The sequence below is a fragment of the Amblyraja radiata genome, chromosome 31 (assembly GCF_010909765.2).
Source record: "Amblyraja radiata isolate CabotCenter1 chromosome 31, sAmbRad1.1.pri, whole genome shotgun sequence".
Taxonomy (NCBI): Eukaryota; Metazoa; Chordata; class Chondrichthyes; order Rajiformes; family Rajidae; genus Amblyraja; species Amblyraja radiata.
Genome location: NC_045986.1, coordinates 30,206,485 through 30,230,474, shown reverse-complemented (window position 1 = coordinate 30,230,474; position 23,990 = coordinate 30,206,485). Strand labels below are relative to the sequence as shown.

Here is a 23,990-nt window from a genome sequence, read left to right as displayed (position 1 = left end):
GCCCAAGGACACAACGACAGTATGCACTCCAAGCGGGATTCGAACCGGCTACCTTCCGGTTGCCAGCCGAACACTTAGCCCATTGTGCCATCTGTCATCCCAAAGCCCGATCAAGGATAGTCCGAGGGTCTCCAATGAGGTAGATAGTGAGGCAGACAGTGAAAATGTTTGTTGCGTGCTAACCAGTCAGCGGAAAGACAATAACATGATTACAATCGAGCCGTCCACAGTGTACAGATACATGATAAGGGATTAGCATTTTCTCCAGCGAGTTCCAGCCCAGTGCCGTCAAACACTCGTCATGTGGCAGCTTTGGAGTTGACGGGGAGGGGACATGAACCAGTCTGAGTGACTCAAAACCATTCCGATCCTACAGAGCAAGTACGTTGCTGGTTGCTCCGGTCCTCTGAGGTGGGATCGACATTACTGAACCAGCCATCTCCCTGGAACACTCGCACACCTCTCTTGTATTGTCCTGGCAACCTTACCGTGAGGTTGACGAGAAGTCGGGTACCATCTAAGGTAGACACAAAATGCTGGAGTAACTCAGCGGGACAGGCAGCATGTTGTCACTTGCGGGCGGAGCACCAAGGCAAATTCCTTGTATGTATATAATACTTGGCCAATAAACTTATCCATTCATTCATTCATCTCTGGAGAGAAGGAATGGGCGACGTTTCAGGTCGAGACCCTTCTTCAAACATGGGAGGCTGGAAAATGGAAGTCATTGAGGAGACGAAGGGCTTGTGAAGTGTCTTGGACATAGGTAGGGGGGCATTGGACCAGGGGGGGGGATAGGATGGAGTCGAGGTGTGTGGAAATTAATTCAGTGGGACAGGAGCAAACAGAAACAACGGGTCTGCCGGGGTCTGCCGTTGTGTTGATGGGTTTTGGGGAGAAGGTAAAACTAGGCCATGCGGGTGACCTGAAGGTGACCTCTGACTGACTGGAGGATGGCGGGGAAGCGGAACGATAAGACAATAGGTGCAGGAGGAGGCCATTCGGCCCTTCGAGCCAGCACCGCCATTCAATGTGATCATTGCTGATCATCCCCAATCAGTACCCCGTTCCTGCCTTCTCCCCATATCCCCTGACTCCGCTATTTTTAAGAGCCCTATCTAGCTCTCTCTTGAAAGCATCCAGAGAACCTGCCTCCACCGCCCTCTGAGGCAGAGAATTCCAGGGTTGGAATAAGATAAGGTTTGGAGGTCAGCCAGCCAGAAATGGTCAAATATGAAAAGGGTCAGTCTAAACGAGGATCACGAGCCGAAACATCACCCATTCCTTCTCTCTAGAGATGCTGCCTGTCCCGCTGAGTTACTCCAGCATTTTGTGTCTGTTGATTTAGTCCTGCACTAAGGATCACCAAGTCGTGAAGCTGAGTTCAGACTCATTGTGGTTTGCAGTGAGGCCTGGAGAGTGGAGATGATTCCCCTTAGAGCTATGTTTGGTCAGTATAAAACTATGCAGGGATCCATTCAGTCATCAAAGCAAGTGGATTTGTGGAGAACGACTTCTCTCTCTGTGTGTGTCTGTGTATATGTTATCAAATATCTCTGTGCATGAATATTTTGATGTCCTTTGATACATGGACATACACATTTGTGCGTGGCGACCAGCATCATTTGGTTGCAAAGAACTAACGGCTGGAGTAATGCCCCTGTCCCACAGGAAACCTGAACGGAAACCTCTGGAGACTTTGCGCCCCACCCAAGGTTTCCGTGCGGTTCCCGGAGGTTGCAGGTGGTTGCCGGAGGTTGCAGGTAGTGGAAGCAGGTAGGGAGACTGACAAAAACCTCCGGGAACCGCACGGAAACCTTGGGTGGGGCGCAAAGTCTCCAGAGGTTTCCGTTCAGGTTTCCTAAGTGGGACAGGGGCATAAGGCAGCGTGTCGTTCCACAGGTTAGGCTGAGATACTCCGGCATTTTGTTTCTAGCTTCTCCCTCTGTTTCCCTCTCTTTCATTCCGTTGAACTCCTTCAGCTTCTTATGAAAGACACAGAGTGCTGGAGTAACTCAGCGGGTCGGGGGAAGGGACCATCAACATTTTGGGTTGAGACTCGGGTTGCGATTATTTGGGTGGTGCAGCGGTAGAGTTGCTGCCGCATTGCGCCAGAGACCCGGGTTTGATCCGGACGTACGCCTGTACGGAGTTTGCACGATCTCCCCGTACAGGAGTCTGGCGCCGTTAGGCAACGCCTCCACCGCAGTGTCACCGCGCTGTCCCTTATTCTGTGCACTTTAATCCTTCCTCAATGAACCGATAAACTCCTTCAGCTGAGTTTGTGCCTGCCAGATCCGTCAGTCATAGAGTGATACAGCATTGAAACAGGCCCTTCGGCCCGACTTGCCCAACCTGGCCAACATGCCTGCGTTTGGTCCATATCCCTCCAAACCTGTCCTATCCATGTACCTGTGTAATGTTTCTTCAGCATTGCGATAGTCCCCTCCTCAACTACCTTGTCCGGCAGCTGAGGGAGAACAAGAGGCCGCTGGGCACCAGCCGGCCACATGTTGATACAAGCGACCGCTCGGGTTGTTGGCGAGGAGATGAAACTCGCGCTGTGTCTCTGCCGATTCCTGGCTAGCGTCCCGGGCGGCTGCCTTGTGTCGTGTACTGAAGCACCAGGCTGTGTTTGTAAACAGTCGACTGATCGCTCCAGAGCTTGAGACAAAGCAGGCGGGCTCCTAATCCTCCTCTGGCAGCTCAGTGTGACGGGTGTTGGCCGGGAGGCTGGGAAACGCTGAGTCTGGTTAAAGCTTTGTGAAGGTGACCTCTGCCTGACTGGAGGATGGAGAGGAAGGGGAACCAATCAAGTCAAGGTCATTTTACCATCGACCTGGATGAATTTTCCCATTGACTTTCCCTTAATCTCACCACCGCCCCTTGGGACAGACTGAACTCTCTGCCACAGAAGGTAGTTGAGGCCAGTTCATTGGCTGTATTTAAGAGGGAGTTAGATGTGGCCCTTGTGGCTAAAGGGATCAGGGGGTATGGAGAGAAGGCAGGTACAGGATACTGAGTTGGATGATCAGCCATGATCATATTGGATGGCGGTGCGGGTTCGAAGGGCCGAATGGCCTACACCTGCACCTATTGTCTATGTTTCTATAATGAGGGCCATGGCAGCTTACAAGCCAGCGCTATCAACGTTGACTTCTCTCATTTCAAATGTCCTGTATTCCTCCCCCCCCCCACACTATTCTCTCCCCCACCCCCAGTCGTCCCAACAGTTCCACTATTCACATCCTTGTATCCCTGTCATTAGCACATCTGCCCCAACCAACAATGGACCATTGTGGGCTCCATCCTTCCACAGGTCATCTGAGTTAGGCTGAGATACTCCGGCATTTTGTTTCTATCTTCTCCCTTTGTTTCCCCCTCTTTCATTCCGTTGAACTCCTTCAGTTCCTTGTGAAAGACACAGAGTGCTGGAGTAACTCAGCGGGTCAGGCAGCATCTGTGGAGAACATGGATAGGTGACGTTTCACAGAGTGCTGGAGTAACTCAGCGGGTCAGGCAGCATCTGTGGAGAACATGGATAGGTGACGTTTCACAGAGTGCTGGAGTAACTCAGCGGGTGCAGCAGCATCTGTGGAGAACATGGATAGGTGACGTTTCACACAGTGCTGGAGTAGCTCAGCGGGTCAGGCAGCATCTGTGGAGAACATGGATAGGTGACGTTTCACAGAGTGCTGGAGTAGCTCAGCGGGTCAGGCAGCATCTGTGGGGAACATGGATAGGTGACGTTTCACAGAGTGCTGGAGTAACTCAGCGGGTCAGGCAGCATCTGTGGAGAACATGGATAGGTGACGTTTCGGGTCAGGACTCTTCCTCAGTCTTCTAGCCTGAAGAAAGATCTCAACTCGAAACATCACCTATCCATGTTCTCCGGGGACGCTGCCTGACCCGTTGAGTTACTCCAGCACTTTGTGCCTTTCCATGGTAAGCCGGCATCTGCAGTTCCTTGTCTCTCCACTCCAACTCCTGATTCATGGATCATCTTTAACGAGGGAAAATAAACTTTGCATCGTCTGAAGAATGTTTTGGTCACATTCCAAACATCGCTGGAATAAGCTGCATTTTTTAACATCTCCCCAAAGCAACTGGAGCCCGAGCACGAAGGAAATAGGTGACCAAAATAGACACGGGGCCCAGAACAAAGGATTCAACTTTGTGTCAACTTCACCCTTCCTCTTGGCTTCAATATATTTCCAGCCTGTTGTTCTTAGACAATGGACAATAGGTGCAGGAGTTGTGTTGATGGGTTTTGGGGAGAAGGTAAAACTAGGCCATGCGGGTGACCTGAAGGTGACCTCTGACTGACTGGAGGATGGAGGGGAAGGGGAACGATAAGACAATGGACAATAGGTGCACGAGTAGGCCATTCGGCCCTTCGAGCCAGCACCGCCATTCAATGTGATCATGGCTGATCATCCCCAATCAGTACCCCGTTTCTGCCTTCTCCCCATATCCCCTGACCACTATTTTTAAGAGCCCTATCTAGCTCTCTCTTGAAAGCATCCAGAGAACCGGCCTCCACCGCCCTTTGAGGCAGAGAATTCCACAGACTCGCCACTCTCTGTGAGAAAAGGCGTTTCCTTGTCTCCGTTCTAAATGGCTTACTCCTTATTCTTTTACCCTGTTGTGTTTGCTTCTGAACCTGCCTCGTAGAAAAGTAAATCTTCGTTCCTGTCGCTGCGCTGAAACCAGGGAAGGATTTACAACTGGAACACTGCGCTGACTCCTCTCTTCCCCAATCTATCCGTATCCACCTTTGGCAGTGGCCTCTGTCTTCCACTGACTTATGGGCATATTTATACTGAGGCTCAGTGAAAAGACAGGACCCCTAGACTTTGTGGCAGTGCCCTGGGATGGTTCAGGTCCTATCTGGCAGACAGAACCATGCGTGTATGCCTTGCTGGCTTTGAATCCTCCTCCACTCCCTTGGCATATGGGGTTCCACAGGGCTCAATTTTAGGGCCCCTGCTCTTCTCCTTGTACCTACTTCCTCTGGGCTCAATTTTAAGAAGGCATGGCATCTCCTTTCACTTTTATGCAGATGATAGCCAGTTATATATGCCACTCAGGAAAGAAGACGACTATTCTCTAAAATCACTTCTGTCTTGTCTTGAGGACATTAAGTCCTGGATGGCCTTAAACTTTCTGGGACTTAATGAAAGAAAGACAGAGGTGATTTTGTTTGGCCCCAATGGCTGCCGTGAACCTCCCTTTGTTGACTTGGGTCCACTGGCATTGTCCGTAAAGCCAACCGTTTTAAACCTGGGTTTTAGGATGGACGGTGATTTTAAACTAGATAAACAAATAGGCGCGGTGGTTAAGTCCAGCTTCTTTCACCTAAGGAAGCTGGCAAAGGTGAAGCCCATTCTCGAGCGGCAGCATTTTGAAACAGTAATCCATGCCTTTATTACATCTAGGCTGGATTACTGTAACGCACTCTACTCTGGAGTCGCACGAGCATCATTGGCTCGTCTCCAGCTGGTTCAAAATGCTGCCGCTCGCCTTTTGACCGGAACTCGAAAGAGGGAGCACATTACGCCAATTTTGGCCTCCCTACACTGGCTCCCAGTGCACTTTCGAGTTCATTTTTAAATGATTTTATTTGTTTTCAAATCGTTGAATGGGCTCGCCCCGCCTTACCTCTCTGAGCTGCTCCACCTATATGCTCCTGCCCGGTGCCTCAGGTCAGCTGATCAGCTGCTCCTTGAGGTACCAAGGTCTAAGCGGAAGCTCAGAGGGGATAGAGCCTTCTCTGTTGCTGCTCCGGCACTCTGGAACACCTTGCCGCTGCACATCAGACAGGCCCCCTCACTGTCCATCTTCAAATCCTCCCTAAAAACACATTTTTATTCTCTGGCTTTCGACACTGGCTGAGACATTGCTCCTGTTCTTAGTGCTTTTAATGTCTTTTAATTTTTACTGTTTTTAGTCCTTCGGTTTACGGTTTTTAATGGTTTGTAATTACTTTTTGTCCATGAGTTCTCATGTACAGCACTTTGTGGCAACTGCGGTTGTTTAAAGCGCTTTATAAATAAAGTTTATTATTATTATTATTATACCACTAGTGTGGACAAAGAGTGGATTAAGATGTAAGAGAGGAGAAGAAAAAAAAAAAAAGGAAAAAGAAAAAAAGAAAAAAGTGGAGATATACCTGCCACTCGTCCAGACCCCCCCCCCCCCCCGCCCCCCCACCTCCCCCCCAACCCATAGTTGGATTTAAACCCAAAGTTGTGTTGCACCATACTATCCTTGTAAGAATTCGGTAAAGGGTGTCCATGTCTTAAAAATTTAATCTGGTTTTTCTGCAAAGACAAGCCTAATATTTTCCAAATGTAGTGTCTCGGACATGTTTGTGATCCACATCTTAACAGTAGGGACTGGTGTGTGTTTGCAGAATTTAAGTATTTGTTTTCTCGCCGTTTTCTGGCCATAATTAAGGACGTTTCACAGAGTGCTGGAGTAACTCAGCGGGTCAGGCAGCATCTGTGGAGAACATGGATAGGTGACGTTTCACAGAGTGCTGGTGTAACTCAGCGGGTCAGGCAGCATCTGTGGAGAACATGGATAGGTGACGTTTCACAGAGTGCTGGAGTAACTCAGCGGGTCAGGCAGCATCTGTGGAGAACATGGATAGGTGACGTTTCACAGAGTGCTGGTGTAACTCAGCGGGTCAGGCAGCATCTGTGGAGAACATGGATAGGTGACGTTTCAGGTCTAGGCCCTACTTAGGTAGAAAGTAGAGGTAGAAGTGGAAAGGTCTTCAGTAGAAAGTAGAGGAGGGGGGGGATAAACCGGAGGTAAGAAAAGGCCAGAACAAATCTGGGCCGGCATCAGATGACCTCAGGTAAGGTTGAGTCCATAACCCCCCTGACCCAAAACGTCACCCATCCTTTTTCTCCGAGATGCTGCCTGACCGGCTGAGTTACTCCAGCACTTTGTGTCCATCTTCGGTGTAAACCAGCATCTGCAGTTCCTTGCTACACATCAGGTATGAGGTTGATGGCACAAGGGTGCTGACTAATAGACTGCTTTCTTTTCTTCCCTGATGAAGGGACGTTTGCGCCGGATGACGTTGAGCCAGTGACCATTGGAGGAAGTGAAGAGAAAAATGTCTCCACGTTGTCGGGGCTACCTATCACTCTAGCTCCAGGGAGCGAGAAGACCCAGTCTGATGAAGACAGCAAAGACTCCAGCTTCACATCCTCGAGAGAGTCCAACTCCACTGAAGACGATGGGCCTGAAGCTGACGACTCTAACGGTGCGTATATAGAATCAAGTCCATTGTAGTGGAGTTATTCCGTTGTGATGTTGCTGCAAGTGAGAATGTCATCGATTCTTGGGGAGACACAAAATGCTGGATGTGAGGGCCTGTCCCACTTGATGATTTTTATTTTATTTTTATTTTTTTTTTTTTTTTTTTTTTTTCGGCGACTGCCGACATCATTGACTGACGTATCAGGTCACCGAAAAAAAACATCGCACGTCAACACGTCATCACGCCGCGCAGCGCGGCGTGATGACGTGTTGACGCGCGATGTTTTTTCAAAGTGTCGCGACATTTTTTTACGCAACAGGCTGGACGCGCGACGGTCCCGCGATTGTCGCGCCCGTCATCATGCGCCCGCACAGCCTTCTGGAGCGCGTGACGTCATTTGAAGATAGACACGAAATGCTGGAGTAACTCAGCGGGACCGGCAGCATCTCTGGAGAGAAGGAACGGGTGATGTTTCGGGTCGAGACTCTTCTTCAGTCTGAAAGAAGGGTCTCGACCCGAAACGTCACCCGTTCCTTCTCTCCAGAGATGCTGCCGGTCCCGCTGAGTTACTCCGGCGTTTTGCGTCTACTTTCGATTTTACCAGCATCTGCAATTTTACTGGATAGAGATTCATTGCGGAAACAGGCCCTTCGGCCCGTTGAGTCCGCGCCGCCCTGCTATCACCCCGTACACTAGCACTACCCTACACACATTGGGGACGATTTACAATTGCACCAGAGCCAATTAGCCGACAAAAACTGTACGTCTTTGTAGTGTGGGAGGAAACCAGAGCTCCCGGAGAAAACCCACGCAGGTCACCGGGGAGAACGTGCAAACTCCGTACAGACAGCGCCCGTAGTCGGGATCTAACACGGGTCTCTGTGAGGCAGCAACTCCACCGCTGTGCTGCCCCTGTGGTGGAGATTGTGGATCTCGTTCTGTTCCATTCACTGCAGGTGGAGCCAAGGTGGGGGGGGGGGGTGGGGGTGGGGGTGAGACCACACTCGCAGTCAGCTGGTCAAGGGTCAGGAGGGTTTTATTGTCATACAGTACGTCCCGGATAGAACCAAAGATCCTATAGCGGAGCAAGATAGACCACTCCTGCTAAATGCAACGGGCTGACGTGTAGTACGCAACGGAGCGGAACGTGGGCCTTTTTTTCATCCATTTCCGTAACCGCACCCGACCCACAGTGTAATCAACGTTGCGGGGGAACAGTTTGTGTTAATAAATTATAATTCTGAAAATGAGAAGAAGATTTTTACCAAAGAACTTTTATTTTTACGAGGATGTTTCCGTAACCGGCTTCCGTCTCCGCGTTAGTATCTTTGCTCCGCTACGGGATCTTTGGTGGAGAGATGGAAGCCGGTTACGGAAATGGGGCCGAAAATTACCCACGAATCTGCCCACGACCGTACTACGAATTTTTGGCCGAGTGATCTATCTTGCTCCGCTGTTGGATCTTTGGATAGAACTATGAGGCAGCACCACAGAATATTCAAACGGCGTGCACTGTAAACAATATAATAAACGAGAGGAATAACGTTCAGTGTGTGTTCTGTGTCCTTGTTCCAGGGAAGGACTTCTTGGAAATGCTGACACTGATCGGGATCATCGTGGGGGCCATCGTGGCCGTGGTCATCGTACTGACCATCATTGTCATCATCATCAAGAAAATGTCTGGGGGATATTCGTAAGTAAGCGCATCGTTAGAAGAATGTTTAAGAAGGAACTGCAGATGCTGGAAAATAGTAAGATTAAACGAGAACTTACCAGTTTGAAGTTTGATCTGTATTTTATGAGGAGTTACGATGAGGGATTACGTGAAGAACCCGCTCGGCGCGCATGCGCGGCATACTTCCAAGCAGCGGTGTGGAATCACAGATAGACACAGTTATTGAAGTAAACATAGTAAAGAAAAGGAGACATCAGTTTGACCCATATTATGAGGGTGGGAGCGGAGGGCACGTAATCCATCATCGTAACTCCTCATAAAATACAGATCAAACTTCTAACTGGTAAGTTCTCGTTTAATCTTACTATTTTACTTCGGAGTCACGTGAGTGACTACGTGAAGACTTCAAAGCTCTGTGATTTCAAACCGTGTAACAGTTTTATTTCACTCACTGTCGAAGTCTTTGAGGGAGGAAGTGTGTTATCGTAATCAACCAATGAATCTGTTTGTAGAAAAACACAATGGTATTTTTTAAACAATAACAACAAAGAAATTAAATTGTTCCCCTGGGCTTAAATTAAATATTTGCAGTCCGTAAATCTTTACTGCAAATAAAACAGGTTTTGCCAACGGCTTATTATAAAATTTCTGAACGGTCTTTCCCCCCACCATCCTGCTGTAGCCAGGATGTGGTCTATAGGCATGTCCATTCTTTTAGTCGTCGACGTGGATGCTGCCCTGGTGGAATAATATTTGTACATGTTAATGTTTATCCCAGCAGTTTTTAGCACCTGCTTGAGCCATCTCGCAATGGTTTGGCTTGTCACCCGACCATAAGGTTTTTTATGACTGACCCACAAGGCTTTTCATCTCCCTCAAATATTTTGGTTGTGTCTATGTAGGATAGTAGGTGGGTCATGGCACATAACCGTGGTTCTGGTGGGTAAGCCCGGAATTCCATGACTGGATTAGGCATCTACCGCTGCTGCCTCAGGGTCTGGTTCCCAAGCGACATACATAGGTACCTGGTGATTTAGCCTTGATGCAAATAAATCGATATCTGGTGTGCCATATTGCATGATAACTTTTGCAAATTATTTGGGGTTTAACATCCATTGTCATTAATTTTACGTGACCTGGTGTCTGTCACTGTATTTAGCTTACCTGGCAGGTAAGTTACTGATAGCCAAATATGTCTTTCGACACACCATTGCCAAATTGTGTTGACCAACTTGTCGCATGATACCGATTTTATGCCGCCCATATGGTTAATGTAGGCTGCCACCGTAGTATTATCTATTTGTAACCGTACATGCAAGTGATGCATATTTGTGCATATGCTTTTAAACCATAAAAGTCACCCAACATCTGTAGATAATTAATGCCCAGTGTAAGTGGTAACGATGATTCTGGGTTAGTCCATCTACTACTTGTTAGTGATGATAATAGGTTGAAATTATGCCAAACATTTTTTGCCCACCACCACTGTAGTTATGATATTGCTTCAGTGGGTGACTTCATGACACGATCATAATGACCTGTATGTCGTTTTGGTGCCTGTACCTTTGCTCTTTGTAAGTTTTGACAGTGCAAAGGTCTGAATTGTGTAGCCGGAAATGCTGCTACCATATTCCCAATTACTCTGTTACTTGTCGAATAGTTGGGAGTACGTGGACCATTAAATTGTTGCATGATTGTGCCAATTCCACTGTTTTGTCTCTTGGCAAAGTTACAGTCACGTAGACTGAATTAATTGTGAAGCGAAAGTAGTCCATGATTGTGGATGGCTTCAACTTAAATTTATCTGGATGTAAGACAATCCCAGGGTTTCGAATAACTGTTTGGTAGCTGATACAGCTAACATAGTCAATTCCATGGTCTTGCCTATTTTCCCATTGGGTAACGCTTTAAATTGCCATAGCTACCCCATCCAGGTAAATTTCAGGTATCTGCGATGATCCTTGTGAATGGTACTAAAATAGTAAACATCTTTAAGATCAATGCTTGCCATGAAGTATCCTTTGGAAATTAGTTGTTTGGCAGTAACAACCGGTTCCATTTTGAAATGTATATACTTAACAACCATATTTAGTGAAGTTAAGTCAATGATGATGCGACATCCACCATCTTTTTGGGTTTAGTGACGAATATTTGATACGAATTCCAAGGGTTCATGTCTCCCATGATACCCTTTGTAATTAGTCTCACCAGTACAGCTTGTCCCTCTCGTTTCTTTAACGGAGAGGGAAAATACCCTCTGGGGTAAATGTTGAACTGGTGGCAATTTTTCTAGTATGAATTGTATTTTGTATCCACTAAAGCCATTGAGTATATACTGATCACTGTGATAGACTCCCGTGCTTCTTAAAACAGGTGTAATCTCCCCCCTGTTAGTATTAAGCCCCTATTTTCTATACGTTGGTAGGAACCAGACCCACCTACCTCTATGGTTATGGGTATTCTTCTGTTTCCTGCCGGTCCAACGAGTCTTGCACGTTGTCTGACGTGGTGGTGGTGTTGGGGGGTGGCGCATTTTTCCATGGGGCCTGCTCTGGGCCTTGGCCTGAAAGGCTTACGGGATTGGCATGCAGGCCCCGAGCTTTCACCAGTACCATGAGGTGGACCCTCCTGGTGGACGCGTTAGAGGTACTGCTGACTGGTTTACGTGTGGTGCTCATTCTAGACCCTGCCCTCTTGCGCCGATATTTTGGACACTTCGTCCAGTTTTTGTGAGGTTGGCGTTCTTTGAGGGCAGGTTTTGTAACTTCCTGAGAAGTTCCGGAGCACTGCGAACTGTAGGTCAGGTGTTTTGTTATACTACCGTGACCCTCTGGAAGAGCATGCGAAAATGATAGCCGACGTCAGGGTTATCAAATTCATTTTTTGATATTTTGGCTTTTTTAAAGCGATGCTCAATGTACCCTCCAATAATGGTGGCCACTTTGAGTAAATGCAATTTAGGGGAAGCGTGATGAACTCCAACGCCTCATGACTACCTGTCTTGGAGATTTTTGAAAGAACAGGTAGTAAGCTGGCCATCAGTTGAGACTGAAAAGCCATCTCGCTAGTGGTGGAGCCACATAGCGGCCACACCCAGCAGCTCTTCCTGATCCTGTACCTCAAGCATACTCCCGATGTTGTTCAGCCAGTGACCCCTCTTCATGACCAGCCCAGCCCCTGGTCACCCCAAAGCTAACCATACTAAGGAGGAAGCGATGGGCAGTGCCTAGGCACTGTGGAGGGTATGCCTGAACCCTCCAGCGAGACTGCCCCTCACGTAGCGTGTCTCGCAGGAGCTCCTGCTCCAGGAGCCGCTCCAGCGGCTCAGGCGGCTGTCTCTCTCCCATGCGGGTAGAGAGACGTCCCCTCCGACAAGTCGGAAGCCACCGGCCGGATGCCTGTTCGGATGGCTAAACATCCAGCCCGCAGCTCAGGCACTAGCGGGACTGGGCTCGGCGCGGTGATGGGGATAGCGGAGCGCCCGGTAATTGTTCCTACCGCCTGTTGCTGCCCCCCCTGCAATGGAACGCTCCTCCGTTGGAGTCGAGCGGGGGACAGGTTCTTCTAGAGCTTTTGTGCCTTGTAGAAGCGAGAGCGCCCCTCAAGCAGCGCGTCTCGCAGGCACCTGCTCCGAGAGCCGCTCCAGCGGCTCAGGCGGCTCTCTCTCCCCCCGTGCGGGTGGAGAGACGTCCCGCCCCAAATCGGGAACACCTGCCGGATGCCTCTTTGGGTGGCTATGCATCCAGCCCGCTGCTCAGGTACTAGCGGGCTGGGCTCGGCACGGTGTCGGGGAATAGCGGAACACCGGGTAAACGCTCCTACCGCCTGTTGCTGCCCCCCTCCCCGACGGAAAAACTTTCCTCCTTGAACGGGGGACAGTTTTGTTCCAGAGCCTTTTTCTCTGCCTGTAAAACACAAGCAGAAAAAGGCTCCCCTGTAATAGAAACCCGACCTCAGGGTACTCACCTGACGGTCCGTTTCATTCTGTAGCGGGAGCGCTGCCCCCCCCCCTAACTCCCGTTGCAGCCGCTGTTGCACTGCTGGCGTTAATGCCGCGCATGCGCGCTGAGCGGGTTCTTCACGTAGTCACTCACGTGACTCCGAAGTAAAATCGAAGGTAGACAAGAATGCTGGAGAAACTCAGCGGTTTCTCCAGCATTTTTTGTCTACCTTTGTTAGATGACTGTTTGTTGCCCAAACATACTTGTAGGTTTAAATGACAATACGTCCACAAATTATATCACGGGATTGAACATGTGATAGACCGTCATGGTGGCCAAGCGGTAGATTTGCTGCCTCACGGCGCAAAGACCCGGCTTCGATCCCGACCACGGGTGCTGCCTGTACGGAGTTTGCACGTTCTCCCCGAGACCGCACAGGTTTGCGTGTTAATTGGCTTGGTATAAATGTAAAAATAGTCCCCAGTGTGTGTAGGATAGTGTTAGTGTGCGGGGATCGCTGGTCGGCACAGACATGGTGGGCTGAAGGGCCTGTTTCCACGCTGTATCTGAACTAAACTAAACTAGACTAAACTAAACATGCTTGTACAGTTAAATGTCAATACTTGCACAAAAGATCCAATGGGATTGAGTACCTGTGTGGGGTAAATATAATGAAATACAATAGTTAGCCTTAAAGAACCAACAGGTTGCATCACAGTTGTCTACTGCCAGCAGACAAATCTTTTCTGCAGATGATTAAATATTATTTTTCAGGGAGACTCCAATGGTGAAAATCATTGTCAGAGGGTGGTGAATCTGTGGGATTATTTAGTACGGATGTCAGTGGTTATGGGGAAAAGGCAGGAGAATGGGGTTGAGTAGGAATGATAGATCAGACATGATAGAATAATGCAGTAGACTTGATGGGCCGAATGGCTCCATAACCATTTTTCCGTAAGATCCCCCTCTCATCCTAAATTCCAGTGAATACAAGCCCATTCTTTCATCATACGTCAGTCCCGCCATCCCGGGAATTAACCTGATGAACCTACGCTGCACTCCCTCAATAGCAAGAATGTCCTTCCACAAATTGGGAGACCAAAACTGCACATTTCCATTGAGGGAGAGATCATTCCTCTCTGGTCTGGCCAACTCCTGGCATCCTAGCCCCAGCTCACCCCCACCACACGTTACTCTGTAAGTGAAGCCAGCTTGTGCCTTGCTCAACGGCACGAGTCATGGAAGGAGTCCAAAGAAAGTCTGCGGACAGCAACTGTTTACCACACTGTTGCCGCCGGCACTGTTGTAAGTCTAGTTTAGACTCCACTGTTTTATTTATGAAATGTATAATAATCTTCAGAAGGGAAAATTCCCCCCTGGGAGGGCTTACTTCTGATCACCATCCAACATGTCAATGTGGTAAAACTTATCCCTGACTGACCCAATAACTAACGGGACCATCGGAGTTCCAGGACAGCAAGCTGGTGCAGCGGTAGAGTTGCTGCCTTACAGCGCCAGAGACCCGGGTGTTGTCACATTTTATCTCTGTTTGCTTTGTTCTTACCTTCTCGATCTCCATCCACTTTGATGCCTCCTTCTCACACCTTACACTTCCTTATCTCTGTTGCAACCCCATCTTCCCCTGACTCTCAGTCTGAAGGAGGGTCTCGACGTGAAACGTCACCCATTCCTTCTCTCCAGAGCTGCTGCCTGTCCCGCTGAGTTACTCCAGCATTTTGTGTCTCTCTTCGACCCTGACTACGGGTGCTGTCTGTGTGGTATTTGCACGTTCTCCCTGGTCCTCTGGTCTCCTCCCACACTCCACAGACGCCAGGTTTGTAGGTTAATTGGCTTAGTGTGTAGGATGGTATAATGTGTAGGGATCACTGGTCGGCTTTGAGTGTTTTCAACTTCCTATGACTTCCCTCATGTTGAACATCATGGCAACAATGATTCAGTGTATAGCTGGTAACTGCATAAACAAATTTGATGCTCATACCTTGTACTGACACAGTCTCTGAATGTCCACAGGCCCTGATCTGCCAAGATAAACAGACATGACTAACTGGTGGTTCTGCAGTGAGAATGAAGTCATTTGAAACCAGGATAACCAAACGTACGTCTGCCAACGTTCCTTGGACTCTAAAGCGGCCCGACTCTCAGAGAGCTGGTGAAATCTGCCCCTGCCCTCCCCCCACCTCCCCTCCCCTCGTCATTTAATTTGTGTAGTGCAAATCCAGCATGTAGTTAAAGTCATTTAATGCAGAATTTGTTTTGCATGGAGCTGCAAAATATATTGTATTTATAGCATACATTATATCAGTTCAGTTTAGTTTATTGCCACGTGTACCGAGGTACAGTGAAAAGCTTTTGTTGCGTGCCAACCAGTCAGTGGAAAGACAATATGTATGTATTGTGTGACGTTGCAGGTCGAGACCCTTCTTCAGTCTGAAGAAAGGTCTCGACCCGAAACGTCGCCCGTTCCTTCTCTCCAGAGACGCTGCCTGTCCCGCTGAGTTACTTCAGCATTTTGTGTCTAATGTTATTTGAATTGTCTGCTAAAAATGAAAAAAATGAGGGAAGACTTTATTGCCTTCCATCACAGTGGGGAACATGAGGAATCCACTGTGGTGGATGTTTATGTTGACTTTTCTGTAGTTTTATGTCTTAGAATGGTTGCATGTTAATTTGCATATCACCGTAGCTTAATTGGTACACGTGACAATCAAAGACCTTTAACCTTTGCTACAATATGCGTAACATGTTTATGCTATGTATAAATATGCTATGTATTGATACATATATGCTTTGTATTTATACCTGAGGCTTTGTCCCCAAATTATCAGCACTTTTGATTTTTGCTTCTTCAATAACTTTATCTTTTCCACCCTAATGAAATTGGACATGAATGAGGAGGTGAGCTGTGCTGCAAAATGCAATTAATCAATCAACTAATCAATCGATCAATTGACCAATCGAGCAATCAAACAACCGATCAATCAATCAACTGATCATTCAATCATTCAATCATTCAATCATTCAATCATTCAAATTCAATCATTCAATCATTCAATCATTCAATCATTCATCAATAGATCGATAAATCAAACAACTGATCGATCAACCAATCGAGCAATCAATCGAGCAATCAATCAATTGATCAACCAATCAATCAATCATTTGATAAATTTCTGTGAAGGAAGAATGGGATGGCAAGGCCCTGGAAGCTTTGATCCTCAGCTCTAAGTAACAGCCTTCTGAGATTGTTCCATTGAGGGGGATTCGTGGAGCAGTGTAGGGGTCTCGGAGTTGCATCTTGCTCAGACTCTTACCCCTGCAATTGCTGGATGCTGTCATCAGGTTTGGGTTGAGATGGGATTGTTCCCCACAGCCAAGTGTCCGTGGACGTGTGGGCCTTGGTGAACGGTCATTCATTCATTCCAATGTCGTTACCCTGTCCACCAGTAACGGCACGGTGGTGCAGCGGGTAGAGCTGCTGCCTCACAGCGCCAGAGACCCGGGTTCCATCCTGACTACGGGCGCTGTGTACGGAGTTTGTACGTTCTCCCCGTGACCGTGTGGGTTTTCTCCGGGTGCTCTGGTTTCTTCCCGCACTCCAAAGACGTGCAGGTTTGTAGGCTTGTCGCTTCTCACCAGAGATGCTGCCTGACCCGTTGAGTTACTCCAGCTTTTTGAGTCCCTCTTCAGTTTAAACCAGCATCTGCAGTTCCTTCCCACACGGGTTTGTAGGTTAATTGGCTTAGATGAAAAAATTGTGAATTGTCCCTAGTGTGTAGGATAGTGCTAGTGTACAGGGTCAGCGTGGGCCGAATGGTTTCCATTCTGTATCGCCAAAGTCTAAAGTGAAATTGAACATTCTCTCAGCCCTGTGAATGCTGAAGAGTTCAAGAGGAAACTGCAGATGCTGGAGAATCGAAGGTAGACAAAATTGCTGGAGAAACTCAGCGGGTGCAGCAGCATCTATGGAGCACCTGTGAATGCTGAACAGTGTGAGCAGGGTCTGGGGTTAAGTCTCAGTGGCAGCAGTCTCTGAGCAGGCTGCCTCCACATCACCAGAAACGGAACGCTTTCCACGTCAGCGTGCGAGACTTCAGGCTGGGAGCTTCCTCTGGATGTCCGAATATCCCCATCATCCTGTCAGTCCTCCACAGACTCCAGGGCGACTCGAGATCCCACGTCGGGGACCAGTCCTGACCACACCGGCAAAGAGTGTTTGACACCTTCTTGTACGCAACTGCCCATTATTACAACAGTTGCTGTCAAATAAAACAGTGTTTTTTTTAATAAATTGTCATTATCAAAGTGTCAAATTTCATTACCTATGAAATGTATTATAGTTAATAAAAGGCACTTGTTTTTACTTTTCGACCTTTATTCATTTTCAATGAGTAGATTAAAAAAAAGACAAAAATGCTGGAGAAACTCAGCGGGCGAGGCAGCATCTATGGAGTGAAGGAATAGGTGACGTTTCGGGTCGAGACCCGAAGGGTCTCGAGACGAAACGTCACCTATTCCTTCGAAGAAGGGTCTCGACCTGAAACGTCACCTATTCCTTCGAAGAAGAGTCTCGACCCGAAACGTCACCTATTCCTTCGAAGAAGGGTCTCGACCCGAAACGTCACCTATTCCTTCGAAGGAGGGTCTGGACTGTGGAATTAATCGCCACAGATGGCTGTGGAGGCCAAGTCAATGGATATTTTAAGGTGGGGATTGATGGATTATTGATTAGTACGGGTATCAGAGGTAGTGGGGAGAAGGCAGGAGAATGGGGTTGAGAGGGAGAGACAGATCAGCGATGATTGAATGGCGGAGTAGACTTGATGGGCCGAATGGCCTAATTCTGCTCCATAATTTAGGAACTAATGAACTAAGTAAGTAAGTAAGTAAGTTTATTGGCCAAGTATTCACATACAAGGAATTTGCCTTGGCGCTCCGCCCACAAGTAACAACACGACATACAGTGACAGTTACGAATGACTCAGAAAACACTAAACATTAATAACAATAAAACATGAATGATCAAACACCATTGATCAAGCATGTGAACCAACAAAATACCTGATCAAAGAACTTAGTAACTTTATCACCAGTCCATTCTAGCAGCAAGCTAGATAGATCAGCCATGATTGAATGGGGGAGTCGAGACTTGATGGGCCGAATGGCCTCATTCTGCTCCTGGAATGAAAGAGACTCTTCTCCTGAAGTTGGGCAATAGTGTTGGCTTCCCCCGTTGACCGCCACTCTTGTGTCCACCGCCCTTCAAAGTATATAAAGTTTAATGCTTGCCTGTGACGGCCTGATGAAAAGCGTGATGGAGTATGTCGTGACTGTGATGAAGGACAATGTACTGCATGTGTCAGCCTATAAGGTGTCTATTGTAAGGGCCAGGACTCTATAAATGGCCCTCATTTACCGCTGTTGAGGAGTTACGGAGCGGGATGACTGGACTGTACATTCTATACATATTAGCTGATCCCAGGAGGGCTACGTACATGGTGGCTGCTGAAAGGTTGGGCTGTTTATCTGCGTTCGTCCTGAGCCAGCCAGTGGTCGGCACGAACTGGAGACACATATGGAACAAGAGGACAAACAGCTGGAAACTGATGCAGGATGGTGAAACCCGACCGACATCATCACCTCCGAGCTGACTAATCCCGTTGTTCATTCACCCTGCAGCAGGACAGAAGCATCAGTGTGAAAATAAACAATTTACACACTGCCGGTGTGTACGCCAACGGTCGGTCGGTCGGCCTGTAGTTTTAGGCCTGGGTCCAACGCTGCTCCCCCCCCCCTCTCGGCACCACAGAAAACAAAGGTTGATATTCAGGCCTCTTGCAACCGGCAGTCTGCCTTCACCAGGGAACGTTGACACCGGCAGGGCCCAGTCCCCGTCCCACAGCCCAACTTCGCTTTCCCCAAAATACCCACGGCTCGGGCAATGGTTCCTCCACGCAACAGCTGGCCACGGTGGCGCAGCGGGTAGAGCTGCTGCCTTGCAGCGCCAGACACCCGGGTTCCATCCTGACCTCGGGTGCTGCCTGTGTGGAGTTTGCGCGTTCCCCCCCCCCCCCCCGTAACCATGTGGGTTTTCTCTGGGAGCTCCGGCTTCCTCCCACATTCCAAAGACGTGGCCTCCGTACGTTGTCCCGTGTGTGTGGGGTCGTGCTAGTATACGGGGTGATCTCTGGTCGGCACGGACTCGGTGGGCCGAAGGGCCTGTTTCTGCGCTGTTTCTCTAGAGTAAGTCTAAAAGTACGGTGCCTGGGCTATTTGCCCTTGTAATGGGGAAAGGTGAAGGGTGGAGTGTCGGGCTGTGGCCTACACGCACTTGTGGCGTCGTGCTTCTGCTTATTGGCAAAAATATGAGCGCTGCTGTATATTGGCTCGAGGGGCAAGAGTTCCTGCTTCAACCTCAGCCCAAAATCAGTCCATCTTTGGAATGAAATATTTGTTGCTTCAAGTTTTAACCCTCGATGACATTGATACATTCCGTCTCATTTATTTAAGGTAATTAGTCATAGAGTCTCACAGCGTGGAAACAGGCCCTTCGGCCCAACTTGCCCACACCGACCAACATGCCCCGGCTCCACTACTAGTCCCACCTGCCTGCGTTTGGCCCGTATCCCTCAAAAACTGTCCTGTCCATGTGGCTGTTTCTTAAACGTTGCGACAGTTCCTGGGCCGAATGGTCTGTTCTCTAAACTAAACTAAACTAAACTGGTTAAGGTGTTTTTTATAAAGTGTCATTAAAGTGTCAACTGGTCCAGAACGCAGCCGCCCGACTCATCACCCACACCAAATCCTGGCATCACATCACTCCAGTCCTCAAACAACTTCACTGGCTTCCCATCTCCCACCGGATCACCTACAAAATCCTGATCCTCACCTACAAAGCCCTCCACCATCTGGCCCCCCCATATCTCACTGACCTCCTCTCCCCCTACCAACCCTCACGGTCCCTCAGATCCACATCAGCCGGTCTCCTCTCCATCCACAAGTCCAACCTCCGCAGTTTTGGGGACAGAGCCTTCTCCAGGGCAGCTCCCAGGCTCTGGAACTCCCTCCCCCAACTGATCCGCAATTCCGTGTCCCTCACCATCTTCCAGTCCCGCCTCAAGACCCATCTCTTCACCTCTGCCTATCCTTAGCCCCACGTCCCCCTCCCTTTTCATCTGTGCATTAATTGCCTCATACTGTGTTTTGTATTGAATTCTGTCTTTACTTTGTGTACTAGTCATGTCTCTACTATTTATTTCATTCCCCTTGCATGTTTTTCCTCTACCTGCTCAATTTTTGTAAGGTGTCCTTGAGACTCTTGAAAGGCGCCCATAAATAAAATGTATTATTATTATTATTATTAAATTGTCAAATTTCATTACCTAATGAAATATATTATTGTTAATAAAACGCACTTGTTTTTACTTTTCGTCCTTTATTCATTTCCAACGAGTAGATTAAAAAAACTCTATGGAGTGAAGGAATAGGTGACGTTTCGGGGCGAGACCCTTTGGGCCACCTATTCCTTCGAAGAAGGGTCTCGACCCGAAACGTCACCTATTCCTTCGAACAAGGGTCTCGACCCGAAACGTCACCTATTCCTTCGAAGAAGGGTCTCGACCCGAAACGTCACCTATTCCTTCGAAGAATGGTCTCGACCCGAAACGTCACCTATTCCTTCGAAGAAGGGTCTCGACCTGAAACGTCACCTATTCCTTCGAAGAATGCTGGAAAATCGAAGGTACACAAAAATGCTGGAGAAACTCAGCGGGTGCAGCAGCATCTATGGAGCGAAGGAAATAGGCAACGTTTCGGGCCGAAACCCTTCCGGGTTTCGGCCCGAAACGTTACCTATTTCCTACAGTGGTGATTGTTCAACTCTTTGCATGGAGCGAAGGAAACGTTGCCTATTTCCTTCGCTCCATAGATGCTGCTGCACCCGCTGAGTTTCTCCAGCATTTTTGTCTACCTTCGATTTTCCAGCATCTGCAGTTCCTTCTTAAACTGGTTAAGTCTGTTGGTGACATTCCCTGAATTCCACGATCCCCACACAGCCCGCTGCATGTCGGGAAAGACGGAGTGGATTGGGGAAAAGCACCAGTTGGCTGGGATGACAATGTTCCCGTGTCTGACCGCAGTGAATTCTTCAGCTATTTTTCAGGAAGACCTCCCATCAATAACGCCTAACAGTTTGAGATCATCTTCCTCACTTGCACTTTTTTCCACGGTGGCTCAGCGGTAGAGTTGCTGCCTCACAGCGCCAGAGACCCAGGTTCGATCCCGACTACCGGCGCTGTCTGTACGGAGTTTGTACCTTCTCCCCCGTGACCCGCGTGGGTTTTCTCCGGGCGCTCCGGTTTCCTCCCACACTCCAAAGACGTGCAGGTTTGTAGGTTAATTGGCTTTGGTAAAATTGTAAGTTTTCTTTAGTGTGTGTGTAGGATAGTGTTAGTAATCGCTGGTCGGCGCGGACATGGTGGGCCGAAGGGCCTCTTTCCATGCTGTATCTCTAAACTAAACTAAACTAAACTAAACTAAACTAAACTAAAACTTCAAGGGAGAAGAAAAAGTTTAAAGAGCTAGAAAAAAAATATCTGTTGAAATTATCACAGTACGTTGGATTTAAAATATCTATTTTCTCCCTCTGTTCCTGAAGGCTGGAGTGGAGTCAAGAGGCTATCGAGATATCTTGTACGGACCAGACCAGGTCTAGACATGAGTCAGCTAAAGATTCAGTAAAGTTCGGTCTGAGCCAGTGAAGTTCTCCCTGCTGCCATGGAAAATATGTGACACTGAAGAAGCAACATTCAGATAGATTCGAGTCACAGAGTGATACAGCGTGGAAACTAGTGTTGCTAACTCTCTCACTCCCAAATAAGGGATAAAAGGTCAAAATACTGGACAGATTCCCGACGGCAATTCGTGGACGGACTCGGCCATGGCTGGGTGAATGATGAGTTGGCCCGGGTGCTGGACTACACACAAAGCCCAGCCCGCAGGCCAGCTGAGGGGGTTTGGCCCAGGGCCACGCAACGTCGCTCCCAAAGTCCGGCCCCCCCCCCCCCCATCCAACTCCTGAACCGATAGAACCTGCTTCCAAAAAAACGTTTTCACCAGAGAGTTGGGAATCTGTGGAATTCTCTGCCACAGAAGGCAGTGGAGGCCAATTCACTGAATGTTTTCAAGAGAGAGTTAGATACAGCTCTTAGGGCTAACGGAACCAAGGGATATGGGGAGAAAGCAGGAACGGGGTACTGATTGTAGATGATCATATTGAATGGCGGTGCTGGCTCGAATGGCCGAATGGCCTACTCCTGCACCTATGTTTCTATGTTTCTGTTTCTATGTCTCAACCACCTCCTCCGGCAGCTCATTCCATGCACCCACCTCCCATTGTGTGTGAAGGAACGTTGCCGCTCAGGTTTCTACTGCGGATGCTGGAATCGTAGTTAGCCAACAACGTGCGGGCAGCATCTGTGGAGGCAATGGATGAGCGACATTTCCAGTCGGGAACCTCACTGAGACCGTACCTCTGGCTGCACACGGGAACCTTCTCAGACATGGCGATTTCAAAGCTGAACGAGGTTTGTGATATTTATTTTCATGCATTCTCCACACGATAATGAATAACATGGAAACATAGAAACATAGACAATAGGTGCAGGAGTAGGCCAATCGGCCCTTCGAGCCTGCACCACCATTCAATATGATCATGGCTGAACATCCAACTCAGTATCCTGTACCTGCCTTCTCTCCATACCCCGATTCCTTTGAGCCACAAGGGCCACATCTAACTCCCTCTTAAACATAGCCAATGAACTGGGCTCAACTACCTTCTGTGGCAGAGAATTCCACAGATTCACCACTCTCTGTGTGTATTTTTTTTTTCCTCATCTCGGTCCTATAAGATTTCCCCCAGTTAACCCAGTAGAAATATCGAAACAAAGTCCGGCTTAAAAGTTGAAAATGTAAATTTGTTTGTCAGCCCCTGTTTTCCATTAAAAGAGGAAATTAGCTGCGAATTTAACTGTTTAGTTTAGTTTAGTTTAGAGATACGGCGCGAAACGGGCCCTTCGGCCCAACAAGTCCGTGCAGACCAGCGATCCCTGCACACTAACACTATCCCACACACACACTATGGACAATTTACAATTACACCAAAGCCAATTTACTTAAAAATGCTGGAGAAACTCAGCGGGTGCGGCAGCATCTATGTGGAGCGAAGGAAATAGGCAACGTTTCGGGACGAAACCCAAAGGGTTTCGGCCCGAAACGTTGCCTATTTCCTATAGTGGAGATTCTTCAACTCTTTGCATGGAGCGAAGGAAATAGGCAACGTTTCGGGACGAAACCCTTCTTCAGATTTCGGCTTAGTTTAGTTTGGAGATACAGCGCGGAAACAGGCCCTTCGGCCCACCGAGTCCGCGCCGACCAGCGATCCCCGCACACTAACACTATCCTACACACACACACACACACACACTCGGGACAGTGTTTAAGACTTATTGACCAAAGCCTAATTAACCTACAAACCTGCGCGTCTTTGGAGTGTGGGAGGAAACCGGAGCACCCGGAGAAAACCCACGCGGGCAGGTCACGGGGAGAACGTACAAACTCCGTACAGACAGCGCCCGTAGTCAGGATGGAACCCGGGTCTCTGGCGCTGTGAGGCAGCAACTCTACCGCTGAGCCACTGTGCCGCCCACTGCTTCTTTGATTCAAAATGAATACAGAGTCTTTACAAGCAGAGACAACTTGGATCTAAAGCTGCCCCTTTTGCAGTAGAGTCTGAAGAAGGGTTTCGGCCCGAAACGTCGCCTATTTCCTTCGCTCCATAGATGCTGCTGCACCCGCTGAGTTCCTCCAGCAATTTTGTGTACCTTTTGCAGTAGAGTTGATTTTGTAAGAATAGTGTTGCAATATCGCAGCCCAGTGGCTGAGAAATGAACAACCTCTAGCTGGTAGACAAAAATGCTGGAGAAACTCAGCGGGTGCAGCAGCATCTATGGAGCGAAGGAAATAGGCAACGTTTCGGGTCTCGGACTATCTTTGATCGGATTTTAACAGGCTTTGCCTTGCA

At 48.4% G+C, this 23,990-nt stretch overlaps 1 protein-coding gene across 4 annotated transcripts in view; it reads left to right on the top strand.

Moving 5' to 3' along the window:
• The window catches only part of pdpn (podoplanin), a 34,751-nt gene extending 18,837 nt beyond the window's left edge, over positions 1–15,914 (top strand). The window contains exons 2-5 of one of the 4 annotated variants that reach the window (XM_033048432.1): positions 6,116–6,122; positions 7,080–7,279; positions 8,852–8,969; positions 14,924–15,309. In XM_033048432.1, coding sequence (XP_032904323.1) covers positions 6,116–6,122; positions 7,080–7,279; positions 8,852–8,969; positions 14,924–14,930 — 332 coding nt within the window. In that variant the 3' untranslated portion in view covers positions 14,931–15,309. Of the gene's footprint in view, positions 1–6,115; positions 6,123–7,066; positions 7,280–8,851; positions 8,970–14,923 lie in introns of all 4 variants that reach the window. The other 3 variants (XM_033048433.1, XM_033048430.1, XM_033048431.1) reach the window with 3 other exon arrangements.
• Positions 15,915–23,990: the final 8,076 nt, after the last annotated feature.